A 15,642-nucleotide genomic window follows, 5' to 3' on the forward strand; every position below is an offset into this window, starting at 1 on the left:
GTCTAGACCAGAATACTAAATTTTGCTCTACGAGGGCTCGATATCCACTTGCGAGGACATTATATATATGTGCATCTCATTTTTGTCACAAACAAAAATCGGTAAAAAAAAAAAAATCTGTCAATTCTTTGTTTTTTACACTCATCAGTGTCCCAATATGCCCCCAAATCAAAGAGAAATTAAAAATGCATGCCATGAAATAGTTTGGGTCTTAGGAGATTAAGTATAAGTAAGAACTGTCTTTGGGGTTTGATGCCCTCTGTTTTCAAGTAAAGCAAAATTACTTTACTATTATTTGGTTTTTTAGATAGTAAAGCTCCTGATTGGTCATTGAACGCTACCACTATGACAATACAGTGCTGATAGTTTATAGGGGGAAAAAACGGCTGGATTTATTGGAGCGTGCTGGGTGGTGTTTATTAAGAATATTGTTATGATATTTAATGGAAAATGAATTAGGTGTTCAATTTCTCTGAACAATGGAGTCCACCTGCTTGATGGAGTGGAATATATTTGATTTAATTCGAATGTAGCGATATCAACAAAGTAAACCAAGTCGTCTCTTGAGGACGGTTCTTTTGACAGCTCCCTTTGGACTTCACAACAGCAGATTATCTGCCTCCATCTCACCTTATCTTCATGTCCTTCATTACATCCCTGAACCTCTGTGCACTTTCTCTTTTCCACCTGCGTGGCAGCTCCACATTCAACATCCTTTGTTTGGACAGGCGCACAGAAGGGATCGTGGATATATGGAACAATCTCAGTCTTGTCTCTCTTTGTCTCTAAACTGCTCAGTCTGAGCTTTGCCTCTGATGTAATCACTAGGGGTGGGTTTTGATTATCGATTAAAACTGATTCTGGCTTGGATAACGTAATAACATTCATTAAAATCCTGAATCGATTTTTAAATATAAATGTATTTTGCCCAAAACGCCAGAATTTCTACAACCACCAAACAGCTAAAACAGTAAATGAGTGCACAAAACGCGGACCCGACGCATCCGAATCGGTGAGAATCCGCGGCCTTTCTCACCCGACGGCACATATGCGGACACGGTCATGCCGCCTAAGAATGACCGTCGGGGCTCACTGATTTCGAAGCGTTTGTGGCAGAATTATTGGAACAAGTCTGCCAGAGATCAGTAATATCTTCCCCACTCGCTGTCTGAGGAGGGTGCACAGTATCCTGCGGGACCAACATCACCCTGCGCGCCACCTTTTCCATCTGCTGCCCTCAGGGAGAAGGTACAGGTCTATACAGGCCAGAACATCCAGACTGGCCAACAGCCTGTATCCACAGGCTGTGAGGCTCCTGAACTCTCTGCCCCCCTCTCACGGACAATAACCATATCCAACTTCTTAATAGCAATGAACTGGTCTGCATTGGTGCATCATATCTTTATTCTCTTCCCCCTCCTGCCCCCCCCCCCTCTTTCTTAAATAGATAACTATCATATCTGATATCATATCTCACAGTACAATAATATTGAATGGGTGCATTGTTGTATTTTGTCATGTTTCTCAGGTCTTTGTCTGAATTTCTACGAACATTATTGCTAAGGATTGTCTTATTGCATTGGAGTCACACTGGGTTAAATATGTACACTTGGGTTTTAAGGGGTATTTATTATTTTCTTCTTTTTTTTGGGTTGTATGGAAGCCCCAAACGCAATTTCATTGTTCTTGACAATGACAATAAATAAATAAATACTAAAATAAATACTAAAAATACTGATTCTGGTCATTACCAATGTAAACTGTAGCCTCTTCATCTCTGCTACCTCCAAGGACCTGTTCCTCTATATTTGATATAACAGGTGGTTCTGAAACTATGGAGCATGGACAACCTGGGGAAAAATAATGTAATTAACCTAAAAATATATATATATATATATTAATAAGAGTTTGTTTATGCTCTCGCGTCATTATATAAATTAAAATGTGGTGTTTCGGGTGTGCTCACGTCAGATCATCATGGCAGCGCTGCCATGCTGCCGCTAAGGGGAGCTCCATTATTTTGTCAGCAGTTGGACGTGGAGAGGACTGGACGCATCAGCGGAGACGTTTCTATGGGATCGTCTAACGGGTTCTCTGGAGTTTGTGCAGCTGCGAAGTAGAACTACAACTTATCAAAAAGGTAAAGCTACGAGGCTGATTTCGATTTTGGGCCGTGTGTGTGTCTGTGCGGTGAGATTTAAACTGGTCTAGCCGAGAAAACAAACGAGCACGATTTAAGTTGTCTGCTTCATGTCTGGGAGGGACAGATGTGGCTAGCTGGTTAGCTAGCTGACCAGTTAGCTAGCTGCCTGAAAGCACCACTATTTAGATGAGCTGACACAGAGGCTGAGAGCATTGCCGTTAGTTTTTCTCCGTACACGGTCGCTAGCCCTGAGCTGTGTAGTTATCACTTGTCTTGAATCGTTATGTAGGATAGCTCACCGTTAAGACATACGATTTAACAGGTTAGTTTTAGCGCCAGTCAAGTCCTATCTCCATTACCTGTGTGTGTGTGTGTGTGTGTGCGTGCGTGTGTGCTCAGGTGGGAGCGTCGCTCGCTGTTTCCATGGCCGTCGGCTGATGTGCGAAGCGATGCGGCACTACTGGCTGCTCATCGGGGCTTGCGGCTGGGTGCTGCTAATCCTGATGTTTCTCAGCAAGTTCATCAGCTTCAGAGCTGTTGATGGTAAGCCACTGGACCTGTTACGGTGATAGCTACAGGCGGGAAATCCCAGGAGGGGGGATTGTGATCAGTCCCATTTGATTTATGTGTTTGTTTGTTTTTTAGATTACGGAGAGAGAGCTGGAAGTCAGAGCGGGACAGTACCAGGCACTAAGGTGGTGGTCAAACCCATTGGGATGTCCAGCCCTGAAAAGCAATCTCCAAAGTCATCAGATCAGGTGACTATTTACTGATTGCTAATTATAACTAATCCATGCCATTGGCCTTTTCTCTCCTCTACATAACTCTAAGTTGTGTATGTTTCTCAGCCTACAGCAGTACCCGCAGTGGCAGATTGGCAGTCAGTCGCCCAGAAGCGAATCGAGCTGCTCTCGACAGTGTGTAAGAACAGCAGCCTGAGAAATCTGACACACGTCTCCATCAGCAAATTTGTCCTCGACCGGATCTTTGTCTGTGACAAACACAAGATCCTGTTCTGCCAGACGCCTAAAGTGGGTAATACACAGTGGAAGAAGGTCCTCATTGTACTCAATGGTAAGTATGGACAGGACGGAGGTAAAAGCAGTGCTGTTCTTTTTAATTTCATGCCTATTTGTTGAAGTAGTTAATTTAGATGAGGAATTATTATTATTATTATTATTATTGTTGTTGTTGTTGTTTGCAGGGGCTTTCCAGACTGTGGAGGAGATCCCAGAAAACCTTGTTCATGACCATGAGAAAAATGGCCTCCCTCGCTTGTCGTCCCTCACTCAGCAGGAAATAAATCACAGGTGTGCTCGTAGTTACATTGATAAATGTTGAAGTAGTCAAATGTACTTCCTTAAATCAAAAAGCAAAAATGAAGCAGCGCTGCTTCTTCTGAAAGATGCTGGCACATAGTGTTTGCGGCTTACGCTAACGTTTATCTGCCTCGTACCTCAACAGATTAGACACCTATTTCAAGTTCTTCATTGTGAGGGATCCCTTCGAGCGCCTGATCTCTGCATTCAAGGACAAGTTTGTGAAGAACCCCCGCTTCGAGCCGTGGTACAAGCACGACATAGCTCCGGCCATTATATGGAAATATCGCAAGATTCACCGCAACAATGACCTCGTCGCCTCCGGTCTCCACTTCGAAGACTTTGTTCGCTACCTCGGCGATATGGAAGGCCACCGGCGTATGGACCGGCAGTTTGGCGAGCACATCATCCACTGGGTGACGTACGCAGAGCTGTGTGCGCCATGCAAAATAAACTACAGCGTGGTCGGCCACCACGAGACGCTGGAACAGGATGCCCCGTACATCCTCAAAGCGGCAGGCATCGACACACTGGTGACCTACCCTGCCATTCCTCCAGGCATCACACGCTATAACAGGACCAAGGTGGAGCACTACTTCTCAGGCATCAGCAAGCGAGACGTCAAGCGCCTCTACGCACGCTATCAGGGCGATTTCCATCTGTTCGGCTACCCAAGCCCAGACTTTCTACTGAACTAAGGCAATTAACACCGACTAAAAGACATGTTTGTTTTTTAAATATATAAACCAGCTTTGATTTGCTGCGAGTGAGTTGGACTGTAATTAACAGTCAATTCTTTCTCATGAATGCAAACTGCTGCCTAATATTAAGACGTTTAACAGCGTGTTTGTGCAGATAGAAAATGTAACCGATGAGCAAACGTAGGTGCAGGATGGGGTGTGAGAAGTCGCCATAATGACACTGAGCAGTGAATAACCACAGATTCTATTAGGTTTTTGTTGGTGATGCTGAGGGGGAGCGTCAGCATCAAGGTCAAATGTATGGTACACATCAAGTGGAGAACACGTTTGTAATATTTATGATTAATTTGTTCTCTGTAATTTTTTTTATATGTAATGCCAGGGATGCAGGACGGTAAACCCTGTAACGTAGCTGTTATGTATGGATCACCTGTTTCATTAATGGATGTTGCCATATGCTTCAGACAGCATCCTTTTCAGTACCTCTTCCTGTAATGCCAGATACAGGCGCAGTAGACCGCGTGTGTCCGGGAGCACAAAGATGTGAATATAAATCAAATGATGAGACAGTCGTGTTCTCGTGGATTTCAGAATTTCCTTTTTTACATTTTGAAAGCTTTTTTGTTTAAACGCTTGGTTTCTCACATATCATAATGTGGAATCAAAATGAAGCCCTGGACTGTGTTGTGCCAACTACTCCAGTTTTTCAGCCTTTACATTACACCTGATGTATATTTAGCTGTTAATGCTTTCGGGTCGTTGAAGGAAACTGGCACTGGATTTTTAAAAAGGCTATTTTTTTCAATTAGAAATGTACTATGTAAATGTCCTTGTCTTTGGAATTCAACATTTCTATTATGTGTTGCTATTTATAATATTATTAACCCGCCGAGTAGTGGCACAAGAGGTGTCCCAGTTGTAAAAAACAAACAAACACTGCTGCGTCTCTGCAACCTCTGGGTGACCTTTTGGACAGGTGGTTGTGTTACAAAGACGACATGGCTTGTAATAAACTTGCTGGTCAGTTGTGTGTTTCTATGTTTGTTTTCTTAAATATTGCTCAGGTGTGCATTTTACTATTATAATAGCTGATTATTTTGGGGGGGGGTCACCACAAGCTGATCCACTCCCTCCATCTCATCAACCCTGTTCATCTCCTCCTTCGCTGAATCCCTGAATCTTCTCTCCTGCTCTGAAGCTGATGTTGCTGCAATAATGTCAAACATCCACAGGGGGGGGGCAGCAGTGTATTTAAAAGTGAGTGCTTGGTGAAAGAAGCCACAAACCTCCTTGAACCCTTTGAACTTAAATGTCAGCACACCAGTCTGTTGAATTGACATTTAAGCAGAGGGCTTTAAGGGCAAAACAAATACTTCATAGCTGTATGCAAGCATCAAAGAGGCTCAGGGCAAGGACAGGAGTTTGCATCGTCAGTGTCAAATATCCAAGCTCACACTGTGCAAGGTGGATTTAAGTTGATTTACACAGAGCATAAGCTTCAGTTAAGTGTATTAACCCCGAGTGCCTCAAAGCTTTGTGGCTCGCGTGTTTGTTATACGTTTGTCTGCCAGGTTATCTCTCCCTCGTGCTGTCCGACTGGTTGGTCCTGTCGTTCCACCATGGAGATAAAGTTTGTTTGAGCAACAGATGAACGCTCCATTGTGCAGCTGTGACAAGTAACAGCAGCTGCTGGTGTTCACACAGAGATCCAGGGTTGTAAAAGCCCTCAGGAGTGTCGCTGTGTGTATGTGGGTTTTTTTTAATATGATCTGTTTATTTAGCACTGCTGCAGTTTAAGTGTGGACCATATGAATCACATTCGTTCATATGGACAGCAGAGGTTAACCTAAATCAGTGAAGTGACTGCAGGTTTGCTTACACTCCTTTGACCAATGAGTAGCCTGTTGGTTGATCTTCATTATTTGGCTGTACAGTATATCATTATTTCACCTTAGAAGCCAGTGTTGTGCATGCAGGCTCCAGTCATGGTGAAATTAAGCTGTTTTATTACAGGCTGCTCCCTGGAGTACACTTAGGTGCTGCACATGCACACAGCAGTAGCATCACTCCCGAGATTGCTCACTTGCCACACCCATGATTACCAATATTGACACTGAAGTCTCAGGCGCGCATGTCCATATGGATGCTGTGGTGGGGGCTCTACTCCCCTGCCTGTCTCTGTTTATACCACCTGTCCTTCTGCTCATGCGGCAGAGCTGCATAAACACCGGGCCTGCAGGCTGATGGCGGTTAGCGGGGGGGGGGGAGTTCATTTAATATCACCTCGGTGGTCACGCTTGATGCACCGAGAGCCCAGCCCTGTTTGTCTATGTGCAGCCGACCGGCTTCCTGTGTCTGTGCGGCTCTCCGGCAAAGCTGGGAGAGCAGGCGAGCAGCGGAAGTGTGGGTGACTGACTTTCAAGTTAAAGTGTAGCATTACACCCTTGGAAAGCAGGTCGATATGTGATCATTCATCACGTGTTTACTTCCAGGAACCAGTTTAAGAGGTTTTATAATGAGCATTGCCTTAGCAAACATTACACAGCTGTGTGAAAGTCTTGAGCCAGCTCTCATTTCCTCATGTTTTGCTAGAAAAATTAAAAACTTGATGCAGTTATCTATTGAAACATGCGCAAGCATACTGGTAAAACTGTTAAAACTCCAATTTCTGCAAGTGCAAACGTTTAACTATGCGTTTAATCAATTAAATACCTTATTATAAGACAAAGAAGAGCAACTTTAACACTATTTCTCAGATTTTTACAGTATGACTCTTTGTGTAAATTGAGACAAGAAATGTGTAAAATTATAGAAATTTGTCACTTAACGAAGTTAGTAGATTGTGAATGGCAATGAGGGAGGTTTTACATGTAGGAAAAGCAGCAAAAGTCCTAAATGCCCACCCTTTTCAAAAGATATCCAGTGGGCCAAATTGGGGTCTTTGCCTGGCTGATTCTGGCCCCTGGGCCTTATGTTTGAAATCCCTGCAATAGATGGATCAAGGAGGGCCAGATGCATCCAGTGTCAGGTCTTTGTTGAATTTTCTCCCCCATTTCTTAATGAAACAACTTTCAGATACTGATCATCTTCTGCAGATATATAAATATATATATTTTAACCCTGCTATGTTCTCTGCCGCCATCCACTTTGTCCAGTTTCCTCCAAGTTTTAATAACACACTTCACACTATGCAGAGATATGCCAACTTTTTGGTGAGAGCTCATACTCTGCTATCTATCATTGGTATTTTTTCATGATTCAACAAAAAAAAATGTAAATAAATGATGTGTTTTTGTGACAGGCTGCTAGCAACAAAGTGCCTGAAGATACAATTTAAAATGCGTGCTTTGCCATTTGTCTGTTGTGTGTAGACACAACGCTGGTTCATTTCCGGAGTTAGGTCAGTGTTAAGTTGATAACATAACAACAAACATATTCTTCCTCTGAAAATGTTTCAGTACAAGGACTGGGTTGAAAGTGAGTGAGTGAGAAAAGCAGCCAATGTCCAAAGAAACACATTGAAGACCTTTCGGAAACCCAGAGAACTGTTGCTTAACACCACTTTAAAAAATTATAAGATCTCTTTGGAAGCACAATGTTCTTAAAATAAGTGATGAGTCAAGACTTTTGCACAGTACTCGATAAAGTAAAAAGGCTTAGCAAGTTAAAAGGGCCATAAAAGAAGGGGTTAATACCCTTTTTTTCTAACTCTAAAATAAAATGAAAGTTTTTAATGAACAAAAATATACAAACAAAATATAACAATAAAAAATAAAATACTAAATAAACGAAAAATACAGATGTCTCAAATTAAAAACAAATGAGTTATGAATCATTATCGTAGATCATGCTATTAATTCTCTCAGTTGAAAAAATGAAACCATGAAACCATAATTACGCGATGACGAGGCTCTGCTCACTCAGCACTTTTTCCTTTGATACTGTGCACTCATGTTTTTACACAGTGTGTTTACACTGTGGTATCACTGCGTCCACCTACACTAAAATCCTCAATATTTCCTCCTCCAGTGGTTAAGGTCTTATGAGAATGCATAAGCCATAAGGTCATGTGAAAGAAGAAAAATATCAATTTTCTTCCTTTCTCACTGTAATGTGTGGTTTCCTGTCTTTATCTAAGCCACTGTGTTTTGAATTATTATAGTTTTGGTTTTTAGCTTACACAGATGCTCTCAGTGGCACCTACAAAGTAAGCTAAGTAAGGGTTAAGGATTATTTGGTTGTTTATTTACACTTTCTGATCATGCACGTTATTTTCTTTCAATCAAAGAGCGTTTTTTTTTCTTCTGAATTTATTTTATTCAGAAATATATACTACAGCATAATGTAATATTTGTATGTGCATTCCAAATTTTATTTTAAATATTTTTCAAAAAGAAAAAAAAAGTAGAATTCTCAAAACGATTTTAAAAGTTGTTTTATTTTTGAAAGCGCTCGCCGGAAGTAAGAGTTACCAGTCACGTTTGACTCCAGTGGCAGTAACTGAGAGAGGAGAGCGAGCAGGAGTCCGCTGCTGCCACCTCAACATGGAGTAACGAGAGCTCAGCGCTTACTGCTAAGGAGCGGATCCCAGAGAGAGGAGACCCCGGCGGCCTCTGCTGTAATTTATCCCCCGAAGTCCCCGCAAATGATTCAGCGGACACTTTTTGCGAAGGCGAAGGAAAGCTCGGCTTTTATTTGAAAGATGGCGAACGACTCTCCAGCTAAAAGTCTAGTAGACATAGACTTGGCTTCATTGCGGGTGAGTGCTGCTGAACCGAGCCGTTGTTTTTTTAAATGTTTTAAATTTATATATATATATATATTTCCTCTTCAGTTTGCTTTGATTTTTATTCAACCCTCCGTCGTTCAGTGTGACTTGTAGTAGCAGCAAGTTTGAGCCTGCTCTCCTTGTTAGAGATGAAGTATTGAAAATGACCGCTGAGCCATAGCGAGGTGTTGCCAGTGTCTGCTTTTCCTTTGTTCGAGATGCGTTTGGCATGTAGGGGAGACCAGGACGCAACAGCTGGCTCACAGTGCACAATGTTGCTTGGACGATTTTTTTTTTTTTTTAAATGACATTACTTTAAATTGAAACACCTTTCTGCCTTTTTCCCCTCTTTCCAGGATCCAGCTGGGATATTCGAGCTGGTGGAGGTAGTTGGAAATGGCACCTATGGACAAGTATACAAGGTTGGTTGGAGGCGCAGTACATGGCCTGTCCTGTTTTCACAGTGGAGGCTCGCCACTATGCTTCCCCCCCCTTCTTATCAAACCAGGGAACAAAGAAAGTGGCATTAAGCACGCATGGGTTCTAGATGCTATTGCACCACATTGTGGACAGTTAATATGGTAGAAAGTCTTTCTAGTTCATTGGTGTGATTAGAGTCTGGTGTTATTGTTAACTGTTCAGCTGGGAAGTAGGGGTGTGAGTGAGTCAATCTGCTCTGATGCATCACCTGCCTTTCTAAAATGTAGGTGGGGGGAGAGGCAAGCGTGGAGTGTCACAATCCTCATGGCCTCACTCTAGTCTGCAGCACCATCATTTTTTTCCCTTCTTCTAATTAACAAAACCAAATAACATATCCCGTTCAAATCCGGACTTTCTTCCAGTTCAGTGGATGGGAATCCCTCTCTGTGGACCATCTGCTCTGGTGTCACATTTCCCTGCTGAAAATTAACATTGCTGCTGTTGACAGACATCTCCAAGGAGGGACAGCGAGACTCAGAAGACACAGATGTGTTTTTTAGTGGCCCGTGCTGCAGCACAGCACCCTTCATGTGCTGTTGTAGTTGCAGCTGGTTAATCAGATCCATTAGCATTATGCAGACTACCAAAAAAAAATCACTTTCCTCATGCACTAAGCTGAGTATTTCATTCTGACAGCCCACAGTGCTCCACTGACCTGCATTCAATCTCCTAGCACGCTCCACTCCCAGGATCGCCCCCGCCTCAGCTCCCAGAGCAGATCCATCTGTGTGCATGTGAAGCCACACCTGAAAGCACCCCTGTGCAATGTAAAAGGAAGTGTGATGCATGTGTGCTGTCTTCCCACCAGACTGCTTTGAGCTTGACCTATGAGATGGAGAATTTGTGCGTCTCCCTCTTCTTTTATTATTATTATTATTATTTTTTTGGGTCCTCTTTAATCTCTTTCTCCATTCAGTGTCCAGTACTAATTCTATTTGCGAGAGCTGCTCTGTAGGGGAATGGAGAGCGTGTACAAGAGTGGGCTGTCAGATTAGCTCGCGGTCGACACACAGACGCAGGGGCCTGCACAAGATAAGCCAAACTGCCTATTAGCGAAAGCATGGCTAATGCTGGAGCTCTACTGCTGCAGCTTCCTGTTGATCAGCTGTCGATCAGCAGCCTGGCTGTCATGTTAAAACGGCACGAGCATGTGGCCTGTGAGCATGTGCAGTGGGACTGAGGCGCTAGAGGAGGAGGAGGTGGTGGAGGGTGTAACTGGTAGAAGAGCAGCTGTCCAATTCCAGACAGAACCTGCTCACCGCTCTCACAAAGCTTAGCTTGTCCCCTCGCTCTTTTTGGGTCTCCCAGTCAGTCAGATCCACAGAAAGGAGGTGTTTGTCTGTAGGGTTTCAAAGTCGGACCCACTGAATAATCACAGCAGCCCCCAAGTGAAAACGGGGTGGAGATTCTTCTCCCTCTGAGGCCTTTGCTGCTTTGTCCAGCACTTGGTCACAGTGTGCAAGCGCCCCCCCCCCCCCCCCCCCCCCCCCCCCCTTTGTGTTATCTTATGAAAAAAAAAATGTGACTAAGCTTCTTTACTCTGATTTTGTGGTGACTTTTAATTCCTTTGAGAGCTTTGCTTTTGTGGTTTTTGTTCCTTTTTAGGCAGATTATTGGGAGTAGAATGTCTGCTCTCCATTAAAAGTTGGTGTCAAGCGTATCCATGCATATTTTGCATTCATATCAGTCTTCTGACAACCTTACAATAAAGTGATCGTGACAGTATCCACTCTAACCACCGAGTCCTGTCTGATATTGATATCTGATATGTCATTTTAGAGCACAGAAAGGAGGAGGAGGGACTAAAATGATTTGTTTTAGTTTTTGCCAGATTTCGTGGTTTTCTAGTCCTCATTTTACCAATTTTACATTTTTTGACATTTTTCAGGCTGGTGCTTGTGTTAAACAAGAAATTTGTTTGGTGTAATGTAGAAAGATTTTCATCACTGGAAGGCATAAAATAAGCTATATGAGTGTGATACTGACACAAAGTCTTGTTTTGACCAATAGCATTTAAAATGTATGCATGGCACTTGTGCTGTGTCCTCCTACTTTCAGCTTTACGCTTTATCCTCAAAGATTAATGGAGCACGCTTTTTCTCTAAGACCCAAATTGCCAAGTCAAGGTTCGTGTGGCCATGCTGCGTTGCAGTGCTCTTTGCCAAGAGGGCATCCGTTGCCACTGGAGAGATGCCAGATTACAGTTGCTTTTGAAAACACAGCACAGCAGTTTTTGACTGAAAGCCATAATGAAAATGACTTTATAGCTAAAAGAAAAAAAATAGAAACCTCTTTAATATTGCTTTGACCAACAAGCTGATTGGAATGAAAGCCTGGACCTCCAAACAGATTGAATGCACTTAATCTAACTTGATTCATAAATTTTATAAATAATATGGTTGTGTACTTTAGCTGAAAGGCCAGCATATAAATTATAAATATAAATATTAGTCTTTTTTATTTGGAGTTTAGAAGTTACAGAAAAACAAACTGTATAAAAAGATGGACCGTCTGTTACATCACCCCAATAGTTTTTGAAATTCAGTTTTAAAGCCTTTTGCTTAGAATTATTGCCTTTGTGTTTTGGTGCCAGAAATCACCATATTTCAATGTGTTTAGTGCTAAGCTATCAGCTGCTAGTAAGTTTGGCTAGCGAGAAATAGAAATTGAGGGGGGGGGGGGGTCTCCCTTTTTCTGTGGAAATTTTATACAATCAACTGCACAGTGTTGTTGTTTTTTGTCAGACTATAGCACTACAAACACATACAAAATAAAGAAATTTATATATATTATTTTGCTGTACTGTATGCATGAGTAAAGCATGTAAAATGCATGTATGCTAGTCTGCTGAAACCATAGCGCTGCTCCGATTTCACTGTATGATGCCCAAGTATGGCGCCAATAAAGGAATCTTCATGTTATCTTATATCAGATAAAGCCCCAAAAGGCACCGACTCTACAGATAAACTAACTTAATTAACTTCTTCATACAATTCAAATGGTGAGTTGAAGTTAAATGTCTATATAGCTTTTGTTTGTTTAAATAAGAAAGCTGCTAATGTGTTGAGTTTCATGATGGGCATTTGTTAAGTTGTTTTTTTTCCCTATGAGGAACTTTGGTCTTTTAGAGACAGCCTCAAGTGGTCATTTAAGGTACTGCAGTTTTGTCACTTGAGTGCTGGATGTTGTAGCTCGTTCAGAAACCTTAAAATGAAGTCCTTGCTTTTGTTTAAATTCCCAACACAAATTAGCTTAAAACTGTGCTATTAGCCAGTTCTGGCATGTCTAAAGAGTTCTGTCGGTCATGACCCATCGTATAAAGTTTGTAGTGAATATCCAGTCATTGTGAAGGCAGTGTAGGTCTGTCGCACCCAATTTATCATTAGTTATGTTAAAGCAATACACACTGCTTTTTGCAGTGCATGACGAGAGTCTCACTGAGCTTTTCTCCCTCTTTATCAGTTGGCCCTGGACCAGCTGGCTTAGCAGACCTGCTTCTGGATATAAGTATTTAAAAAAAAAAGGGAGAGATAGTAGAGAAACTCAGAAAAAGACATGATTCTTCATATTGTGCATGGTATGTGGGGAAGATTCTCTCTGCTCTACAGAATGGCCATATATAGTCAGGTCTGAGGCAAGGGGCCCCTGCTGACTTGCCTGATGTGCATCCATGGGATGTGCCAAGGCTGTGCCACCAGTATTTTCACACCACCATGTTTCATGTGGGCAAAATCCATGTTGGATGTGGTGCGGCAAAATCCATGTTGGATGTGGTGCGGCAAAATCCATGTTGGATGTGGTGCAGCAACATCACTTGGTGACATCACCGTGATGGTCACGTGGCTGAATACTGGGGGGGGATCAAAGAATTGCAGGGATGATTTCATATTTGCATATGCACTGCATGAAACAGTCATTTCTAGTCCCTCACATTTCATTTAAGGGTATCATATACAGAGGGCTGATTTTTGTCCAGGAAGCTAATAAAAGACATTATGATTTTTGAGCCTCAGTAGTGCTGTCCTTTGTTTTCTCCCCTGACCTCTGGGGCAGCCTCACCCCCTTCCCTCAGAATAAGAATAAGAAGCAGTCCTCAGGGGGCTAGCTATGTGTGAAGGGTTGGAGCTGCTGCTGAGGAAGGAGGAGAACCTCTCATGGAGTCTTTCATTGCCTACCAGCCACAGGGGGAGACTGATGTTTACCTCGGGGCTAACCTGACTGGTTGTTGTTGGTAATTAGCTTAAAGAAATGATGAAGTGAAAGATTGGATTTGGTTACAGTTGAGATGATTGAAGCAGCGACTATCAGGTCACTGTAGATGGATCACCCTGAAGTTAAACTGGAGCTCATCTGGCTTCAGGGTAATCTTCATCAACCCCTGTGCTGCTGCCTTTAGGGTAACCAGATTCACTAAGAGAGCAAGGCAGTTTGTCCAGTCTTATCATGACGAGTTCCCAGTGGTAATCCAGTATTAGTCCACCCAGTATCAGCAATATCAGTTTAATCTTTAAGACCTGGAAATTTGAATAAAAATTGTTTATTTGGCAAGATGTTACACAATTCTAAGTCAAATTCCAAGGATTTGGAAAAGCTATAAAATTTGAATATTATCTATTGAGCAGCTTGTAAATTTTTGTGAAAAATTGAAATTGCTTATGAAGAGAGAAATTATAAGACTGGTTAGCCCTTAAGTCCCGATTGTCATTTCCAGAAAATCCTTGTGATTATAATTTAATATGTAGGAATGCGGGCCTGCGGCTATTCTGCCAGTCACATTGAGTTAATGAATGTAGGACAAGTGATGGCTGGTTTTCTTGCAGGCCTGTGGGTTCGATGCCATAGCTGGGCCTTGTGACAGTGTCTAATTGATAAGTGCCATATAGGGCTCTGTGGTAAAGGTCCCGGGAGCTCGGCTGCTGATTGGCCGTGCAGCTGTTAGGTCAGAATCGGTGGGCGTTGAAGGCCCTGCGTGATGAGTGAAACATTTCAAACCCGTATTAAATTGGTGAATATGAGATCCAACACACTCCTCTACTCTGCATCCTCTCTATCTAACGCTGTGTATCCCTTATTGTCCCCATCTCCCCCACAGTGACCCTCTCTCTAATGGGTGTCACAAGACTTACAGTGTCCCCTGACTCGCCACACTGCCCGAACAAAACTTTCAGTGTCTGTCTGTGTGTATGCGTGTACGTGAGTGTGTGTTGCTGTCTGTGTGCAGCTCATTGAGCCGCCTCATTACTTGAGTGGTGTTGAGATGAGACACAAAGGCGCAGGCAGACGAGACAGCCTCTTGCCTGTCTTCCTCCAGCGCCTTTACATGATAGCTCTTTCTCTTCAAGATCTCTTGTTTTAATGCTCTAAATCTTTCTTTTTTTTATTTTAACTTCTTAATGGCTCCCAGTCATCCCACATTCAGTTGACGCTTATATAAAACCTTCACTAGGACATATTGGCAGGTGAAGAGAAACAGAGCTGTCATTTGCAGCCTTAGTCTTCGGTGCTTTCACATCTTTAGTGTTGTCGAAATGTACAGGCAATGCGTTTTTAAGCCTTTGCTGCAGCAGTGATCAATACTTGTCCTGTCACATCAACTGGCCTCTTGTTTCAGACCATTACTCAGCTTTCTGTGTTTTTGCTCCTCTTCTCTGCACATTCCTTTTCACCTTTTCCATCTCCCGGCTTTCCCTCCTCATCCCTTCGCACGCGCACTCCCCTCTCTGCTTTCTCATCTCTTTCTGTGCCACTTCCATCCGTGCTTCTCTGGGGAGAGCTGGGCTCGGAGGCAGCAGGGCCGAGGCTTTGTGTGTCTCTGTGTGAGAATTGGGTCAGTGTGCTGGTATGCAGCAGCAGAGCCCGGAGAAGCACAGGCAGCTCACAGCCTTACATGTCATGTGCTGCTTCTAACGGCTGATGGATCATTTTTTCCCTGGAATTTATCTGCAGGCAGAAGTCTTAATATATGTGTGAAAGGTACATGGAGGCTCTGACTTTTGTCTGCCCACCTGCTCACTCTGCTGGTTCAGATGTCACCTTAGAGCTTCTCATGACTTGAGCAAAGACTGAGGTCATCCATCTCCTCGGTCTTAACATGGGTAGCCTTTTAAAAGCACTAAACTACCACTGCAAGCAGTTCTCTCTCTTCCCTCACTGTGTGAACTAATAATGTGAAACCAAGTTTGTTTTGCACCCGCATGGCTAATTAGAGAGCATGTCGCTCAATTTCAGCAC

At 42.9% G+C, this 15,642-nt stretch overlaps 2 protein-coding genes across 13 annotated transcripts in view; both read left to right on the forward strand.

The window, feature by feature from the left end:
* The first annotated feature begins 1,984 nt into the window (after window positions 1-1,984).
* Window positions 1,985-5,190, forward strand: chst10 (carbohydrate sulfotransferase 10). The gene is made up of 6 exons (XM_004573584.3): window positions 1,985-2,140; window positions 2,543-2,686; window positions 2,789-2,901; window positions 2,992-3,217; window positions 3,348-3,453; window positions 3,608-5,190. Exons 2-6 carry the CDS (start codon window positions 2,581-2,583, stop codon window positions 4,158-4,160), a joined length of 1,104 nt encoding a protein of 367 aa, XP_004573641.1. The 5' UTR covers window positions 1,985-2,140; window positions 2,543-2,580; the 3' UTR covers window positions 4,161-5,190.
* A 3,451-nt stretch (window positions 5,191-8,641) lies between these two features.
* The window catches only part of LOC101476887 (mitogen-activated protein kinase kinase kinase kinase 4), a 36,760-nt gene continuing 29,759 nt past the window's right edge, over window positions 8,642-15,642 (forward strand). For 9 of the 12 annotated variants that reach the window (XM_004573585.3, XM_004573590.3, XM_004573587.3 and 6 more), the window contains exons 1-2: window positions 8,642-8,922; window positions 9,288-9,353. In XM_004573585.3, the coding sequence (XP_004573642.2) occupies window positions 8,866-8,922; window positions 9,288-9,353 (123 nt within the window). In that variant the 5' untranslated portion in view covers window positions 8,642-8,865. The remainder of the gene's footprint in view (window positions 8,923-9,287; window positions 9,354-15,642) is intronic. The other 3 variants (XM_004573586.3, XM_012915536.3, XM_004573591.3) reach the window with 2 other exon arrangements.

The sequence above is a fragment of the Maylandia zebra genome, linkage group LG23 (assembly GCF_041146795.1).
Source record: "Maylandia zebra isolate NMK-2024a linkage group LG23, Mzebra_GT3a, whole genome shotgun sequence".
Taxonomy (NCBI): Eukaryota; Metazoa; Chordata; class Actinopteri; order Cichliformes; family Cichlidae; genus Maylandia; species Maylandia zebra.